The following is a 19,224-nucleotide window of genomic DNA, read 5'->3' on the forward strand; positions in this document are numbered from 1 at the left end:
AATGCTCTTGAGGGGAAAATCTTTAGTCAAGCTGGACAACATCTAAAAGCTTGCTGCTTGCTTTAATACAATGGTCCTGATTGCTTTATGTGAACAGAAACTGCCTCAAGTCAGTATGTTTGACATCCAGCAGCCCAGAGCTTGAGAGCCAGAAATGCTGTGAAGAAAACACCAATGCATTTGTTATTTTAAACTAAATTTGTCATAATTGACTCTCTCTGTGCCCTATGTATGGATTCACTTTTCAGTTCCTCCTCAAGTATATCAGTCCTAAAGCTCTGACATTCCCAAATCCTGGTCATAATCTAGGTCCATGTGAAGGGATTCTTGCAAGTGGTCCATGACAAAAAGTAGTTAGTATTGGTGCTTAACTCAAATTTTCTTCATTTCTTAATTTCTGTTGGTTTTTCTTTATGAACATACTGAGCTATTTCACAGAAATTTTATTATTTACTGTTTGTTAATCCCTTTCTATATTTTGGTTTTATGCTTACTCAAGTGCACTGAAACTGTCAGTGCTTCCAGAATTGCATGTGTCTAAAATGAATGACATCCCGTTTGTTCCTTCAGTTTCTCTTATGAAATGCAATATAACTTCTGTATTGTTGAATATAATATTGCACATGTTCTTTAAGACTGGTAGGCAGTGTCAGATGTGGTCTTTCTTTAATCAGATCCTGCATATGGTTTATTAAATTGTGAAAGGTCATCTGCTCAAGTGGATAAAAAGGCAGTTGGTATTTTGAAATTATTGTCACATCCTGTAATTGCAAGGAATAGAGGGAATGGTTAAAGCAAATGTTTGCATTACCTGTTGACCATGATAGAAAACGGCTAAAAGGAACATTGCCATCAGGAGTAAAGATGCCTCCTTTGTACCCAGGAAGTCTGTGCTGGAAAAAAAAAAAATCCAAAGTAAAACACAGTTATTGATTTTTCAGTGCTGTCATTGTTCAGAAGTTTCACTTCATAAGTCACTGTGATAATTTTTGTTGTTCTTTAAAAAAAAATCCCCTGTATTTGAAAATTTAATTTAGCAGTAATTAGCTCAAGAGAACAGGAGTGTAACTGGAGTGCTCATTGTTTGGAGACACAAGCCTTAAATAGCTAAATTGTAGCCTACAGGAGGTACACAGAGGGTGGTGAGCTCTCTTTTTCCAACGTGATGTGCAAGCCGTGTGTCAGTCAGTCTCTCCCTGGCAGCCACGAACACCACAGCCCCTGTGGAGTGCAGGAGGGTAGGATCTTGGTGGGGAAAGGTTGAAGCTGGACCTGGAAAATGGAAACTTCCAAGTTGTGAAAGTAAAAGCCCAGGGAATGAGCCTGGAGATAAAAGATGAACCCCAAGGCAGGAGCTGAAAGTTAAACATTGTGAGAAAGGTTTGGAGAAGATGACAGGAAGGAAGTGTGGCTTAAAAGGGAATCAAAACATTTGCAAAACAGTAGTTAGGACTGGTTTTAATTAACCACAGAGAGGAGAGCAGAGAAGAGCTGTCTGCCTGTGACAAGGGAAGTAAAGGAAACCCTTGCAGACTGTGGGGAAGCAAAGAAGATGCGCCAGGAACGTACTGGCTGTATGAAATCTGTATGAAGTCAGGTGCTCTGTGTGGAGCATGAAGAAAGTGTGACCAAATAAGGTGAAAAGGGATCAAAGCAGTAACAGGGACTTTCAAATATGGAGAGAAGTTATATATGAAAAAAAAAAAATTAAGAAAGTATCTCTGTATGTTAATTTTTTTTTAAAAAAAGCATGTTTCCCGTTGGAAGAGACACAAATTAGGAGGGTCGGGAAATGGTAGAGCCAACCTTACAGTAAAAATAAGGATAAAGAAGTAAATTTGGAAGAAAATTGAACATTGACACTTGGCAATGAGTTTGTTGAATGGAGATGAGAAAAAATGAGGAAACTGTAAAGCCCAAAGATTTGAAAAAAAGTTGATGAATGAGTAAATGAGAACCAGAAGTTGGAAGACACTTTGGGGCACTGTTTAGTCTACCTTGAGATATAAGAACAAAACAAAGTCCAGACATTGAATCCATTTTCCATAGTAATTTTGAAAAAAAGCATCAGGTGATATTTGTCAGAGAAGGACTTCTGATTTCCTAGAGAAATCAGAGAAAGAAGGAGCAGAACTTGATGGAGACTAAACCAAAAGAAAACTTTCTTGTAAGAGGGATAACTGAACTGACTTTGTGGTCCTAATGAAGAATTTACTGTGAGGAAATGTGCTGCTATCAGATGAGTCATCAGTATAGAGCAAAAGACAAGCAGGAAACATCCTTGTCATCTGCAAGTATGTTGGAATTCAAATGTTTCCTATTTTGAAGTTGTACAAAATACAACCTCCAAAAGAATACATTCCAAGAAGACTCCTTGTACACTGGGTAAAGGTAACAGCCTCAAAGGTCTTAGTTATGAAATCTCCTGTTATTGCATATTGTGGTGATGTAGCTTTAGCCACGACAGCTAAATGAGTGTTGGAGGGATTTGCAAAACCTTTCGATTAACTGATTGGTATGGATAAAAAAAACCCAAACACATAAGTTTCTGGGCATACAGCTTTGTTCCTCTTGCTCCATAATGTCAGAGCTGAAGTTCACATCCTTGTCTTGAGAGTGGAGCATCTCAGCTGATTTCTCTATACCCTGAGCTGTTGGCTACTCCAGAGGGTATTCCTGTCTCTTTCTTACTCTTCTATGCTGACAGTCACTGGATAGTTTCATTGACACAGAGAATAGAGACTACTCTGAATTCTCCTAGATTTTCGCACAAAAATGTGTGCCTGGTTAAGGACAATTATCATGATTTCCATTTCTTGTAACTTAGCCAAAATATTGCTTGTTGCTGTTTGTCATAATTAGCTGGGGCCTGCTGTGAATATGTGATATGTCTCTAGGAGGATAACTAGCATTAGAAAAAGGAATTACAATCCCAAATTTCTAGTACCTGGCTACTGTCAGAAGCTAGTAGGGAAAGATATGCAAGCAGAGCCTTACTCTGTGTACAGATGTGGCTGTTGTGAGAACTAATTGCACCACCAATCCATGCTTTTCTGCCATTCTGAGGATCTTTGTTTGGCACACACTTACAAGCCCAAGCAACTGCAATACTAAAGTGGTCAAGCATCAAAGACTGAAGAAGTGTCTTTCTGCATGACATGAATCACTGCCTCTCTACATTCAGTTATTGCAACACTTATTGCACCTCTAACTCTGCAAATTATTGTGTCTCTTCTGTTCTCCTCTTCAACTCCTCTTGCTGGGAAGGAAGCCTGGGAGGAGGAGCCTGTCCTTGTACAAACACAGTATCATCCCTGTGTTCCTTCTGTCTTTCACAATGGCACATTATAGATTGGATTTTATGCAATTAAAACCCTACCCCCTAAAAAACCAATTGTTCACTCCTGTTTGCTTAAACTGAGGTGAAAGTTTTTATCAGTATCTCTGGAGCTTTCAAGAACAGAAGCAACCAATGTATATACACTGCAATACATATTTTTAATCAGCATTGATAGACTATAGGAGACATTAAAAGACAAATCCTGTTCAACATTTAAATGTCCTCATGAAATGAACATTTTAATAAATAGGCTTGAGAAGGAATCACATTATAAATCATTTTGAACTAGTCATTGCCTCTTGCAACCATCACTGTATTTAATTATGGGGCTACCCAACACACATATAGTCTGGCAAGACTTGACCCATTGCCTTGTGAAAAAGCAGTTCCTAAAGGGGGCTGTGAACACTTACTCTCCATTGTGGTTAAAGTTGTCATATTGCAGAAAAAGGGAGGCATAAATGGTCTCAGTCAGCAGCGAATAGATCGCAATCATGATGAGAAGCACTGCCAGCTTCAGGACAGAGTTGAGACGAAGAAAGACTGCACAAGTCACCATTGCCAGCACACCAGTGAAGACAAAATACTGAACAGAAAACAACACTGTTTACTTTCAGTGATCAGTGATTATATATTTTCATAAGTATCTACATAAATAATCAAGTGATCTAAAGGATAGAAAAATTGCTTTGTATTTCGTTGCTCAGCTAGGTACTCTTAGGGTCCAGGGCACTTTGAAAATAAGGGGTTTGCTAAAATAGAATGTGAAATTACAAATTCTCTATTTTACATGGCACCTCCATGCCAACAAAAATCTTTCTCTGTGCCTTTATGGCACTGTCATTGCATTATAGGGGAAATGGCATTCTCCATAATTAAAAGAGGAAAGGGATAGATGCTACATGCAGTAGTTTGCTAATGAAAAGTCAACTGAGAGAAAGAAATTTATATTCCTCTGGATTCTGAACTTCCACAAGACCCACATTAATCAGGATGGGAGAATGATATTATTACTTTTTAAGAGTAGATAAAGCCACAGATTTGTGTGGTTTTTTCTTTTTCCTTTTTTTTTTTTTTTTTTTTTTTCAGGTTTTGCTTGGTTAAGTTACTCTCTTAAAATGCCTGGAAGTTTTACTCATATCTCATTTTCTAATCTCTTAATTGTCTCATTTTTCTCAATGATTACTCATCTGTCAAATGCAATCCATGCAGCTGATACTGGATAAAGAGAGACAATCATGGTCATGAGCTGTTCAGATTTAAAATAGCAACATCAACACCCACAGCCCAAATGTAGTTAAAATTACCTCCTATCACACAGCTTTAGGAGAGATAGTATTCATTTTTCAGAGTACAGTTTTTCTTTAGTACAGCTTCCCTGTAGGAAAATCTGCATCCCTGCTGTTTAGAGCATACTGATGGTAGTATCATGACACTGCCATATGACTTTCTAAATAACATACTTCTCTTATCTACACATGACCAACCCATTCATTTTGTTGCCTGCTTGCTCATCTTAGAGATGATTACTTTTTTTTTTTTTTTTTTGCTCCTAAAGCAAACTTAAAATAACCACAGCAGACTGACTGTTGGTTTTGCCATGTAAGAAATGTTGCTCTCCATTAGATTCATACAGCTTTGGTACTGTGTTTTATTGCAATGTTTGTTGAATTGCTGAATGTGTTTCCAGCATAAAGGTTCTGTTTGAAGTTCAAAGGTTGAATCTTGGTTGTAATACCCCATTAGATTAATTCCTTCTGTAACCAGCCTCTGCTTTTTCGTATCAGCATATGGATAGATGGAAATGTTCGGCTTCATAGTGCTGAAGCTCCTAATTCCACCAGCAGTATACGTCATCCATTCTAGATAATATTTGCCATATAACCTTTGTGTATCCATGCTTCAGATTCAAAAGTACCCTCAGAAATACCTCAGGACAGGAACAGATGTCTGTAAAAGAAGCAGATGAATTGAACGTCTGGTTCTTCAGGGCTATTGGCTTGTCAAAATCACACCATAGCTGTGAAGAAATAAAACAAAATCAGGGCTATAACGTGCACTGGCGACTAATTGCTTCTGTGGCTGGCTGGGTTCAGGGATGGAACTGGTTGACCTGCTGCTCTCCATGCCAGCTCCCTGAGTGACACCAAGGACTGATTAAACGGACAGTAAAAAGACATACTGTGGAGGTCAAATGGAAGGGGAAGAGCTATTCATGCTACAGACATTCAGTATCTGATAACCTCCCTATGCTCACTGGTTGTCAAAGTGGAAAGATGAGCTCCTCTGGGAGTTTCAGAGAACTAATGTTGGACTCTTAAAAATTACTCTCTCAAAGTACTTAGACTTTGCCATAAACTACAGAGAAATTATTCAATTGGGAGCATAAAATTAGATTGCATGAGTGCCCTTGTCTGCAAGCAGTTTTCTTCTGCTACATTGCTATGTTATCCTTCCGGATGTGGGACATCTATCCTTCATTTCCATGGCATCATGCAGAACTGGTTGTACCAAAACAAAATGTGGTCCCAGAATAGCTTAGAATGGAAAGGAATGAAAACTCATTCATGATTCAATGGTTTGATAATACAATACTGCCTTTTGCTGTTATGATCTGCATTCATTTTAATGGTATTTCCAACACAGGGTATTAAACATAAACAAAATAGCAGGGTCAAGTTGCAATGTATTACAGTCTTAGAACACAGGAAAAAAATTATTAATTGTGTCATATTTTGACTGTTAAAGCAGATGGAGTCTCCTGTTACATATATTAATCCAATCTGGATGTTTATACTAGGTCATTTCATCAACCTGGTATGTACAAGCTAGTTCACTGGTCCTTTTTTTTCAAACACAGCTACAGTATTTGTTTAATGAGGGCCAATTTCTTATAATTAAATTCTAATTAATTTTGAGCTTGGAACTTTTTTGTTTGTTCTTTCAGCAGTTCAGTCACCTCTGCAATGCAGCAGTATTACTTACTCTGGCTGTGCAATCTTCCATGACACTGGAGAGCTAATGGTACCTTCTGAAAGTTTATGAGGTGTACAGCACCTCTCTGCAGGGCAGAGTGTCATAAGAACCACTACAGGTGGTTTTTTTAAAGCCTTTCTTGATCAGAAACTTTATTTTAATTTTATAACAATAAGAATGCACTTGATGTAAAGAAATTAAAGACTCATTGCTCCCCTGGTAAAAAGGAAGACTTATGGCTCTTTCTAGAAAGTGTCTGAGTCTTGGACCCCTCCAACCAGCTGCATTTGAATTCAGTGGACACATGCAGCTGCAAGGCTGAGATACATTACCTATTCTTAAATACATGCATGTCACTTCAGAAAAAAACTCATTATTTTATAAGAATTTTGACTTATAAACTAATGAGGTTATAGGAATGTTCTGATTTCCTCTGAAGGTCAGGACTCAGTGGCTCAAGTCATTGACAGTCTAAATATATGACAATAAATATAACTGTTTACTGCTTTATAGAAACCCACTGGAATGGTAATAAAAAATATTACTTTTCTTTTGACTGTTTTTGGATTAGGCATTCCAGAAGATCGCACAATCTTAAAAAAATAATCCACAAGTCAGGGGAAAATCTTGTCACATTTCCATAGCATATTGGGCATGGATAGTCTGTTAGAGATCACCTTGTTTCAAGAGCGAGATTGATTCTGCCAAAATCTTTCCTGGAATATATATGTTAAATATGATTTAAAAACCTCTAAATTCTATAACAATCCTTAGTGATTTTTACTGTGATGTAGCACCATCCTTGTCTACAGGAAGTTTTCAGCCCAAATGAACTTCCTGTCTTTACTGTATTTATATTTTCTCTGTAAGGACAGAAATCAGTGGCTGGATTCTTCTCTCTCTGATTAACTCTCCTATCAGTGACTCCATGGCATCACTAAAGAACCCAGGCAGCTACTGAGTCCTCACATATTGGCCACCTGAATTAATTTGTGGAAAAATGACAACACTAGAGCATAATAAAATCTCATGTCTGTTAGCAAAAACCAAGGCAAACCCCTGAAATCAGACCTCAGCATGCTTACTCTAATGATATAACAATAATTATTTTTAATTATGTTAGGATAATTATTGCTGCGGTTGTGTTGTCCTGGTTGCTACTATTATTACCGTCACTAAATACATTCCTGGTCTCATTTAGAAGGAATGAAATATTTATAAATAATAATGTTCAGATGAAAAAACACTGCTACATCCATGACCAGAAAATGCCCAACAAGAGAAAAGAGTGATGAAAATGTTACTTTTAATCTATCAGTGAGACATTTACCACATTCTTGGCTCAGACATCAGCACCTGCCAGGTTGTCTGACATTATAATCTGCCTAATTTATGCAAAGATCTCTCCTGTTGCTAAATACATCAGGATAATTAGGACTCTATTGGAGTTTTTAAAATTATTATGTTAGTAATAGTTTTAATTTTTCTTTTAGTAATCTAATTAATGGGAGAACTGTGAGATGATCTGAAAACTTCTGAGAGGAGGAATTTAATAACTATAAGCATTATTTGACAGTCTTTAAAAAGTATAACAGAATGTCAGAAAATTGCAAATGGTTCACAAGGGTGGATAGAAAGTAGAAAAAAGGTTTTACAAAGAGATAATCCTCATGAGGGAGAAATAATTAAATATTTCAGAAATACATAGGTTAAGCAATGTATTGAATTTCCTGAAGCTGTGATACTTTACCATTTTTTTAATTATCTAAATCATAGTTGGTTTATAGACACATTATTTAACAAGTCCTGTAGCAAGCTTAATAATTCATAAATCATCTTTTCCTATATAATATTCCTTGGTTCCCTGTAAGCTTACAATATTGATGATGGCTCCAAGAAAATTAATCAGAATGGATGCAAATATAATGACATTCCTTGCTAGGTAGGTCTCATTAATCCAGCAGCAAGTTTTCCGCAGTATTAGGGGTAAACATTTGTAATCCTCTGCCGTAGTGATCAGCACAAGGGCGGAGTGCAGCATAATCAGAATAGAAAACTGAATGACCATTGGTATCACCCTAAGGGAAAAAAAAAAAAGAAGAATCCAGCATTAAATCTCAAAGCACTGCTAATAAAAATAAATGTGTGAACAGGTAAGACTAGGAAATATCAGTTGTCATAAGTCTGAGACAATTAGTCTCAGGAAAAAAACAAGAGAAAACAAACTTTTGTTCACCTTGCCATTACTTCACATGGTTTCTCGCTGAGAAAACTGTTGTTGGACAAACAAACCAGTGCCTATGTGTGTCTATCTAAGTGTCAGGAACGTTCTTCCTTTTGGTACTCAGTTGTCTCCTACTTTTTTTCAGAGGAATTCTACTGAGCCTGTATGATCCTGATGCCACGTTTGTATGAGCTGGTTCCACTCAGACTAGTTTGGGGGCAGTTTAGTAGAGTATTATTTTGTGTGCATCACATCACAGATGTCTTAAACTCATTCTGTACTGAGGGTCATATTGTCTAAAGTGAGTACAGTAATGCAGCCTGTTTTCTGGAGTAAGTCAGGATATAATAATTAGGGAAATGCAAGATTCCCCTAATTTTAATTAATAGTGAGTCACCTGCAGCTAAGAATCTCATTGGTTTCTTAAAAAAGCAAAATAATTCATGAACTGTTTTCATGGTCATCTTTCAAAATATAAAGCATATGCAAAAGTGTTCTATAATCCAAATGTTTAAATAAAACCCATTGCCTGGCATACCCTATAAACATGTTTTTGTAAATGTGATCTTTAATCAAGTGTTGATAAATTCATATGCAGAATTGTTCAATGTCTGTGAATGTACTGTTAAACACCATAATATCTTCTAGCCTAACTTTCATTTTATTTTTTCTAAATTTATTCCTTTTTCTTGCTTAAATATGGGACCTGAAGTCAATCAAGTATCCTGTGTGGCTGAAAAATGCAGTAAATTGTTTTACTTTGTGGAGTAGAAAGTACTCAGCACTTCACAAGTTTTTGTGTCCCCATTTGTGCCTGTCATTGTCCTTCTTTGTCTTTCCCCCCAAAGATCAAATCCATACAAAATAAAAGTAGCTCCACTGCTCCTGCAAACCTCTCCCCTCCTCACTCCACTTTCCCTGGGGTTTTTACTGTAAGGAGGATGATTAACCTTTAGGCTTTGAATTAAGTAATTAAAATTTCTAGTAACCTAGTTGTATACTTGCCAGTACTCTACAGTGATTTAATCATAATGTCTCACAGAAAAAAGTCTTTGAAAGTGGACTATCAGGGTGCTCCAGGGAGAATTCTGCACTTCCAGGCTGTAGGTAAGCTGTACTCTCTCATTAATACTTCTGTAAACATGTTTTGTCTTACTGAAAACATGAAGTTTTAGATTTTGCTACAGATCACCTATCCCTCTTCTCTTTGGGTGGGGTGCAAAGCTATTTGTACATTTATGCCCTACAGTAAGACAAATTTAGGGGTATAAAGTGGAAATGGAAGTGAAAACATCAACACAGCTCTTCTTTCATCAGTTTTCAGTAGGTCAGTCAGGTCCACTGCCCAAAAATGAATGGACTTTATCTCAACCTACCTGAAACTCTGTTCAATTTCAGACTATTCGAATTTGGGGTTAGAAGAGCAAATGCTAAACTCATAGAGGTCAGAATGCAGATCCATGGTTTGAACCTTCTAATTTCAGCTTTCACTCTGTAAAGTTTCACCACAGTGTAATAGATATGTGGTCAAGGAGAAAAGGAAACACCCCTGACTTAATGGCAGGAGAGGATACATGGACATAGCAGGACAACTTTGAGAATAAGTCTGTGTTGGAACTGTCATTTCTTAGCTCTGGCCATGTTTGCAACTAATGAACAGAGTCAAAAATATTTGCACTAAGGAGACACCAAAGTTGCACTGGGTATTTTATGTGAACACTGTGACATCTTCCTCTCAGTACTGATGTTAGTGGAAAGTAACTTTAGAAAACAGGCAAAATTAAAATGTTTATATTTAAAAGCAACTTTTTTAAAAAAAAAAATTGTAGGTATAAGTCAGTGTATATGTGGGGAAATGTTGGTCATGTTGGGAGAAAAGAAATAAATAACATAGGAGGCATATTTTTCAAAGAGATTTAAGTGCAGAACTGTATTCCTGTATATGTTAGCCTGCTTAATTTTGAACACTAACTTTAGAAGAATGTTCTGAATTTTAATGCCTTAAATCAGCTGTTATTATTGAAACTCAGGTACATTACATCTGGTGGTTTTAAAGTCAATATATGCTTAGAAATGATTCCTTTCTGATAGTCTGAACAGATAATGCCTCCTTTAAAGTATCAGGATGGAATAATATGCAATTTGTGTCAAATATTCTTGTCTATCACCTACTAAAATTAATCAAGCCAACACAGAAGTATGATCAAAGTATAAGATTTTCTAAACAAAATGCAATAGTCAAACCAATTCACAGTAATGCAGTTATGGCTTATATGTACAGCTACTACTCTCAGAACATCAGAATAAATGAGATTTGTAATGTAGGAGTCCAGAAAAGAAAATGTTTTAAAAAGATAACAGACAGAAAACAAGGCTACTGCTAATAGAGGCTTTTTCATTTGGAAAATGTCTGAACTTCCATAAGTAAGATATATCTGCATAAGATTATATTTTTTCATAGAACTAAACTATATCTTAAACATATTGAAATAAAATGTGGAAAATATCAACATGGAACTTCTGTTCCCAGGTGAATTACACATTAATTCCATTGAGAGCTTCCATGTGGTAATATCAGCTTTGACACGGTTCTGATGATTTACCATTGGTATGAAAAGTTTTCTTCACTTGGGTCAGCATTTCACTCCAACAAGATTTGTCAAAGTTTTACGTGTGAGTTGAATAGAGGACACTTCGTATGCTTTCTTAAATGTCCCATGCTCTCCGGTAGCTGACCCAGAAGTAAAGATTGCTTTTGAAAGAAGGAACAACATATGCAGCAGAAACAACTGTAGAGTTAAATAAAAGAAGTAAAATAAATCAATAAAATAATAAATAAATAAATAAATAAAAGAAAGAGTGAAGAATGAAGAAACAAAGTTTGGAGCAGGAGAAACAGATTTCATCCTGTGCAACTAAAAGTTTTGCAGGAAGATTCTCAAGACTAGCTGGAAGTCCCAAAGTTACCAAGAAGAGACACAATCCAATGATGTCTTGAGAGCAGCTTCTGACTATGAAAACAAGCAGGAATCATATAATCATAGAATGGTTTGGGTTTGAAGGGACCTTCAAGATCATTTAGTTCCAACTTCCCTTCCATGGTCAGGAATACCTTCCACTAGAGCTCAGACCTCCATCCAGCCTGGCCTTGAACATTTACAAGGATGGGAGATCCACAACCTCTCTGGGAAACCTGTTCCCAAGCCTCACCACCCTGACAGTAAAGAATTTATTCCTAATATCCAATCTAAATCTGCCTTCTTTCAGTTTAAAGCCATCCCCCGTTTTCCTATCACTACATGCCTTTGTAAAAAGTCCCTCTCTTGTAGGTACTACAAGGTTCTGAAAGATCTCCCCAAATCTCTCAGCCTGTCTTAATGGGGGAGGCGCTACAGCCCTCTGAAAGATAAGGGAGGGACAGTCCAAAAATCCAGAGAAAAGCTGGACAATATGTTCAGGGAGAACTAGTCAAGGGAGCCGAGAGACCTCAGCAAGAGAACTGTGTAGTTTAGGTTACAATTCACCTCAGTGCACAGAAGTCTCTTAGATTTATGCAGATAGAAGGCACCTTGAAATTATTTGTTTGACCCATTCTCCTGTGGCTGTTCTTTGAACCTGAGTTATAGACACTGCACTGACAGACAGCGGTGTGAGATCAATTCCTTCAGTCTCCCACAGTTCAGCAGCATTTTGCAACAGCCTTCCTGCTTTACAGAGCCAGATGACTGAGATCTGATTTGGAACTGATAGTTCCTATCTATATCTCAGATATATATAGACAGTGTATATATGCAGATGAACCCCACTGATTCTGCTGACCTAGCCTGATCCAGCTCTAAATGAAACCAAATTAAGGCCTTGAAAAAGATTAGGATCAAGCCTCAAGATGTCAGGCCTGAGGACACAAACCATGAGTTCTTATCTTGGATTGCAAAACTCTATATGTAAGAGCCATACTATTGAATTAAGGTACTATAAAGGGATCATCTAGAGACCTAAATCTGGGATATAAATCTGAAATTCAGCATAAACTCGTCAGGTGCCTGAGAAACTGTGGCCTTTTATTTGTTCACAATAAATATATAGGCAACAAAAATTCTTCTACTGTATCTGTTCAACTGAAGATTGATGGGTTTGTCTCTTGTTTAAGCCTGTAAAACAAATGTAAACAAATGTAAAAACAAAACTGAAGTTGGAGCGCTATGACCAATCCAGTATCTGTGCTAAGATGTTGGCAGTATGCTGATAGGATTAAGTACTACAGAACATATAGACAAGATTAGAGGAATTGGACAAAAAACATAATACTCGTCTGTCCATGAACTGCTATCAGAACTAGGACTCCTGAGTTTAATTCCCCTTTCACTCAAGAAGACATTCAAGACCAAATGGTTTTCTCTTTAGGGGTTCCCTTATTGCCAAGATCAAGTGAAGTTTGAGATGAGCTTTTGTCTTCCCTCTTCCTCATGTACAGTCTTAAATTAAGGCTTGAACTAGAAGGAAAATTTATGTAAAGCAGAAGATGCAGGCATTTAAAATGAACAACAGTTTGAAATATTTTTTTCTCCCCTCACAGGAGTAACCCAGCAAAAAACTGACAGAAATAAGAGTAGTTCAGTAGTCTACTCTAGTATGATCTGTGGCCCTTACGAGCATATAAAAAGTTCATTGCAGGAAATGAATGAAACTCCCAGGCCTCTCAGATGGAGCAGATGAATCACTGCAAGGTTGGCAATTTAACATAATGGTTTGGTAGAGGATAATTACAGTAGAAATATGGCATTAATTTATCTCACTTAGAGTAATTTACCCATCTCAATATTTCAAAGAATGAAAACTATTGCAAAGATTTTTAAATTCAGTGATGTGTCTGCCCTGTCAGCGAAAAAGTATGAATGGACAAATGTTTATCCTTAGGGAGATAGATGTAAGCTGAGATAAAATTCTGAGACTCCCATATGTGATTCCCTTCTTCAACACACAGACTAAGACAAGCTACCTGGGAAACTCCCTGAAGAATCTTAGTAAGATATGTTTTATGATGATTTAGATAATGTTTTCTTTCACTAAATTTTCAGAAATCACCAAAATACTCAGCTGAAAAAAAACCCTCTCACATCAACTTAAGCAAATACAAAATTTCATCCTTGTTCAACAGAAATCTGAAGCATTCACTGAAAAACTCTTGCATGAGAATTATAGTTACTTGTTTCATAGAAACTATCACTGTGCTACTTCTCTGATATCTACCAGAGGTATAACGTGATCATGCAGTTATCTGAAAGATTCTCTGAATCCAAATCTTGTCTTACTTTCTAATAGTTGGTTCATTTGCTCATACCTTGAGTTGCTTTTAGAACTGGAACTGAGGAAATTTTAACTTCCAAATTATTTTCTCATTCAATATGTTTAAGCATATTGAAACCTTCTCACTCAGAACTCCTATCCTGTTATTTTAGGGTTGCTCATCTGTTGACAGGCATGCTTTTTAAAAACTGAAACACATTTTTTGAAGCAGAGTATCAGAATTTGAAAAATCAAGAGCAAAATTTTTCTTCTTAAGCCTTGTCAGTGATCTTCAGCTCCTGGCAGAACATAAGAACAGCCATAAAACACCCATGTGACTCCAAAATTTCTCTCACAAAAGGGAGAGTGCTAAATATCCTTTCCCTAAATATCTTCCCTAGTTCCAGCAATCAACCTTTAAGGGCATCATTGAGGCCAAGGCCATATTTTTGTTTATAAACCTCTGCTGAACTTTTCTGGTAGGAATTTATCTAATCTTCCTTTCAACCTATTTGCATTTACAGCCTCTTTAACATTTACAGACATAAAGGTCCGCAGGGAAAAGACTACTGGCAAGATAGAAAACCAGGAGGTGAGGCAGCTGCAGGTATTGCGATTGTGTGACTCCTTCCCCCTAATTCCAATGACACCAGACACACAACAGCACCAGAATTAACAGAGATGAACCTGTCCAGTTATAAAAAAATATATTTTGATAGACATAGCAGCAGAAATCTTTTTGGAAATCAAATTAATCAAATCCATAAATTTTCTTGTACATATTGAGGGAAAAAAATAGCAAATGAAAAACACCAAAAAACCAAAACCAACTACCAGAAGCGAAGAATTTTGAATGTGTACTGGGAGAAGAACTTTAAAAAAGCAGGCAAACTTATTAGTAGCAGAGCAACATGGCACATAAGGAACAGCAGAAGATCAGGGTATTTTCTCAGGTGAGAATTACAAAACATATGGGACGCCACTGCTATAGAATGTAGTTGCCTGCCTGCACCTTATCACCACCTTGGTGTTCTTAGACATGAACCTGGTGAATCAGGTCTTCCAGAGATGATCCAAGGAATGTTGCTGCATTACTGTATCACAATAAATATCTTATTTCTTAATACAAATATTTTTAAAGTTACTCTACTGTCAGTGGTAAGTTAAGGTTCGTCTGAATGTTGGAAACCATCTGAGAATTATGTTCATCTGGGCATTTCAATTTTAGCACTTGCTCTATCAAAGACCAAATGGGACCAGAGGCTTGTTTATACTGGCAGTCCTGTTCTAGAAAACTGACCTCAGTCCCTGCACACACTTTTGTGTGCTCACTATTAAACATTAGACAAAAGTGCCAGTTGATAGGTTTGACTCTGAAATGAGGACACAGAGGTTTCATCTATGTCACATTTTTGTCACCTTGACAGGAAGCTGTTGCTTGGTGAGCCTCAGAGAAAAGAACAAATGAAAACAGATCTACCAGATCACCTCCTTGCTTGTTAACAGCACAAGATTGCCTTCCCTCAGCTGGATAACACACTTTATCAGCAACAGAGAGTACAATTTTCTTACATAGCATGTATGAAACAAACCCAAAAGAGTCACTGATACCCGTCACATAGCAAAGAGGTACTTTTATAAGTCTGGATCCTGTTTCACCAGGGCACATCATGTCAAATTTTTGTAACCCAAAGCTCCCACTTATCTCAGTGGTTGTTCTACTTGAAAAGACAACATCATAATAACAGTAGATGCTGCTGTCTAGCTTGAAAACATGAGGCTGCAGAAAACGTGACACAAAAGTCGTTGATATTGCAAAAATTATTACCAAACACTTTTGGGGTACGAGCAGATTTTATCAGTTCATTGCACATCAGTTCTAGAAACACTATCCTGCTGTCTCCCCAAGAGTGCCTAAAGATGTATTGAGATATATTTCTGTATTTACCTGGAAGAAGGAAGTAAGCTTTGGATAGCCGTGATAAATACAAGAACAATAAATGCACACACCAAGTTTGATTTGAATACTTCATCCCGCATTTGAGAATACTAGAATAAAAAAAAAACAAACACAGAAGAGTAAATTAGCTGTTAACCCATGCAGTAGTTTCATAAAGACTGATGTATATGGGAGATGTCGAGAAAAGTAGCATGAAGAGCTAATAAATCAGTAAACCTGAATTTGTTTTATAAAATTAAACACAACAAATAAATTATTAATAAGCTGGTACAATATTTTAACTAAGAGAATGAAACTCTGTAATTTGCAAAACAAACTTTTTCTACTTCAAAATTATTCGCTTTGAAAAGCCTCAGGAAGATATTAGTAGCTCGTGCTGCTGAGCAGAATACTAAATACTTAATATTTAAGCACTTAATAAAATAAATAATAACAAGTTTCTTCACCTGAAGACAAACGCTGAAGTCATCTGCATGCATGATGGCACAGAGGTGTCTCCATGCTGGCTGAATTGAAGCCACTCTTTTTTTTTTAACTCTTCTTTTTTAAGAAAAGTACATAGTTTGGACATTCTGTGACTATTTGGGATGTGGGTCATGATCTCTATATCCTAATTTATTCAGGGGCTCTGCAGAAACTTGGCAATATGGGCATTCTCCAAGGGGAAAATGAAGATATTATTATGCAAAAGACTATTTGAAATGCATTATTATTAACATTTATTGAAAAAGTATTTTTCTCCAGCATACCAAACCACTGAAAACGCTATTTCTTTTTATGGCAATTATCAAGAAAAGGAGTAACAGATACATCCTAAAACCACAGTGAATCAGTTAAAGTGGAAACATTAACCAAGTCATCAGCTGGTATTTATCATTGCTGATTCAGTTAAACTCCTTAAAAGTTGTTTACAGAAGATGAAGAATAGTCCATAGACCTATTTTTGTATTTTTTTTATCCTATATGTATACCACTAAATTTCCTTCAACTTATAAGAAATCCCACAGAGGCTTGCCCCAGTAATAACTCCATTTTATTTAAGCTCTTTCAGTTTTGAAGGGTCTAAGAGTTTCTTGGATGGAACAAAAGGAAATCAGAGTCAGAGATATCACAATGTTCCCTCAGCAATTTGGAAACAGGGCAAACTGCTGTTATAAATGCCTAGAAAGCATTATAAGTGATAAAAAGTAAAAGCACTTTAGAAATATGTCAAGGACAAATACTGAGAGAGTTCAGCTATGAGCTGGATTTTTTAGCTAATTTGCTCTTGAAGGAAGATCCAGTCTAGACTTTGGCTGTATTCCCTACCTGGACCTTTGGTAGGAACTTCATTTCAGGTATAAACTTCTGGTCAAAGCAGTCTCAAGCTCCCGAAATGGGAAAAAGGATTTTCTTTTTCCTACTCCCATTTCTTATGAGTAAGAGAGAGGGTTTATTTTTTGATGTCTCTCATTTTGAGTCCTCCTCTCCTGTGATTATACCTTGTCTCTGCTGTTGGTAGTATCACTTTAACATTATTTTTGATAGTGCTCACAGGCAATTCCACTTCACTTTGATGCTGGAAGCACAGAGGCACTGTCCCTGATTTCATGGGCAGGAAAATAGAACTTCATCAGTCTGCGTAAATAATAGACCGGGGATTTTTTTGATTAGAGAAAAAGAAAGGTGTGTTCGCTAAAATATACCATGAAATCCCAACTGTTCCATAGGGAAATTATAGCAAACTAAATGAATGAAACACAAACATAGAATGGCCTGCTGTGTTGAGTATTATGTCAAAAGGATGGATGCTGTGTTCTAATCAGTAACAATATTATGTTGAGGAATTGTGGGCATCCCTGGGCAGCACTGACATAAATGATAAACATGGCAGTTCTGTAGCAGTCTACCCCTTAATGACTTGAATAAGTAATTGAAGGACTGACTAAGCCTCAAGGCCCTTCAAAAGGCGTGGGGAGGCATGTAGCTAACTGGAGCCATGTAGAGAGGCAGGAAGAATCGTGTTGTGACCTTACCTGAAATGAGAACCTTCACTGCACCTCCCACAGACCTTCCTGCACTGGAGCGACTTGCTCATGGCTTAGTGAAGGCTCACCCTGCTTCCCGTGGGGCTTGAGCCATTCACCTGCACTGCTGGGGGGGGAACAGTTTACCTTCTGGTTTGCCCAGTCAGCTGGCTGAAACTGGGCTTGTGTGAGAAAAGGCCAAGCTTCCCTCTGCTGATTGATGCTGCTTATTCCCCACCCCTCCTTTTTTTTCTCTCAGCTCTTTGAAAGGGGAGCACTGGTAATACAGGAGGCTTCATATATTCACCTAGAGAAAATATGCACTGGGGAGGAAGGTTTTTGGGCTTATCCTCACTGCTATTTTGACTCAAATAGGACCTTATGGATGAAAAAGGAGACCATGTTTTTTTCATCTTCAGAGCAACGGTGAAAAAGCTTCTGCAGTACAGGTGAGGGACAAAAAAAGATGTATCAAGAAGTCCAAGGCAGATGAAGAAATTAACTCCAGAGAAGATTAGGGGTAGACACAGATCTAAAAGTTGCTGAACAATCAAGAGTTTGCCCACTGTTTCTTGCAGACCTCCTAGCAACTCGAAGTTTTTGGATTGAAGGAAGGAGGTAACGTCCATGTCTGCTGGAATACAGCATGCAGAAATAACAAAATTGTTCCTCTACTCATTTAATTTTTATTTGCCTTACTCATCAGAAATTCCAAAACAGAGAAACCCAGATATTTCGGTCTAATATTTGAACTAAGAAAACCTGTACTATGAAATTCAAAGTCCTTTTGATATTTTCAGTGTGCTTATCTTGCAGAAAATATATAGATGATTCAGCTCTAAGACAAGTCTGGTTTATAATCCAGACACAAATATGCAGGAAAACTTAGAATGTCTTCATCTTTAATCCAATCTTTACCCTGGAAACTTTTTTTTAACAAAACTCTACAAGCATGTAAATTCCCTGCCTTGTACTTATGCTTTATCCTATAAGAAAGGACATGGTATGGCTATTTCCAAGTCACTGCTATTAAGGTAAAAATCATGTATCAAATCATGTTGATATCTTCTAATTATTGAAATAGTTTGAAGTAGTATCATATTTTTCTTATTAGCTATTACATATCTGGAAATTCTTAATATATTTACATGCTACTATCAGAAGCTCTCTCCTGTGATGAGTTGTTCTATCAGCCTACATGCTGTTTGTGAAAAGAACCTCCAGCAAAACTGACAGTGAATTGTCTCTACATGACATAAAAGTGATAATGAGTGACATAAAGGTTAGTAATGACTAGTCCATTTGAGTGAAGGATCTATAAAGTGTACCAGGTGGGGATCGTGCACAACTCCTATGAAAAACAGAGAATTACAGAATTCACGTGGAAATGTGCATACTGCCTCAAGCAGATAATCCTTTCAGTAATGAAACC

The 19,224-nt window shown here is 37.0% G+C and overlaps 1 protein-coding gene across 2 annotated transcripts in view; it reads right to left on the reverse strand.

Moving 5' to 3' along the window:
* Positions 1-19,224, reverse strand: part of ADCY8 (adenylate cyclase 8) — a 123,261-nt gene that overhangs the window by 19,513 nt on the left and 84,524 nt on the right. For both annotated transcript variants that reach the window (XM_027900121.1, XM_027900120.1), the window contains 5 exons: positions 15,775-15,875; positions 8,193-8,394; positions 5,271-5,360; positions 3,754-3,926; positions 812-893 (listed from right to left, as the gene is read on the reverse strand). In XM_027900121.1, coding sequence (XP_027755922.1) covers positions 812-893; positions 3,754-3,926; positions 5,271-5,360; positions 8,193-8,394; positions 15,775-15,875 — 648 coding nt within the window. The remainder of the gene's footprint in view (positions 1-811; positions 894-3,753; positions 3,927-5,270; positions 5,361-8,192; positions 8,395-15,774; positions 15,876-19,224) is intronic.

The sequence above is a fragment of the Empidonax traillii genome, unplaced genomic scaffold (genome assembly GCF_003031625.1).
Source record: "Empidonax traillii isolate 1590-97213 ecotype Southwest subspecies unplaced genomic scaffold, ASM303162v1 scaffold711:size593479, whole genome shotgun sequence".
NCBI lineage: Eukaryota > Metazoa > Chordata > Aves > Passeriformes > Tyrannidae > Empidonax > Empidonax traillii.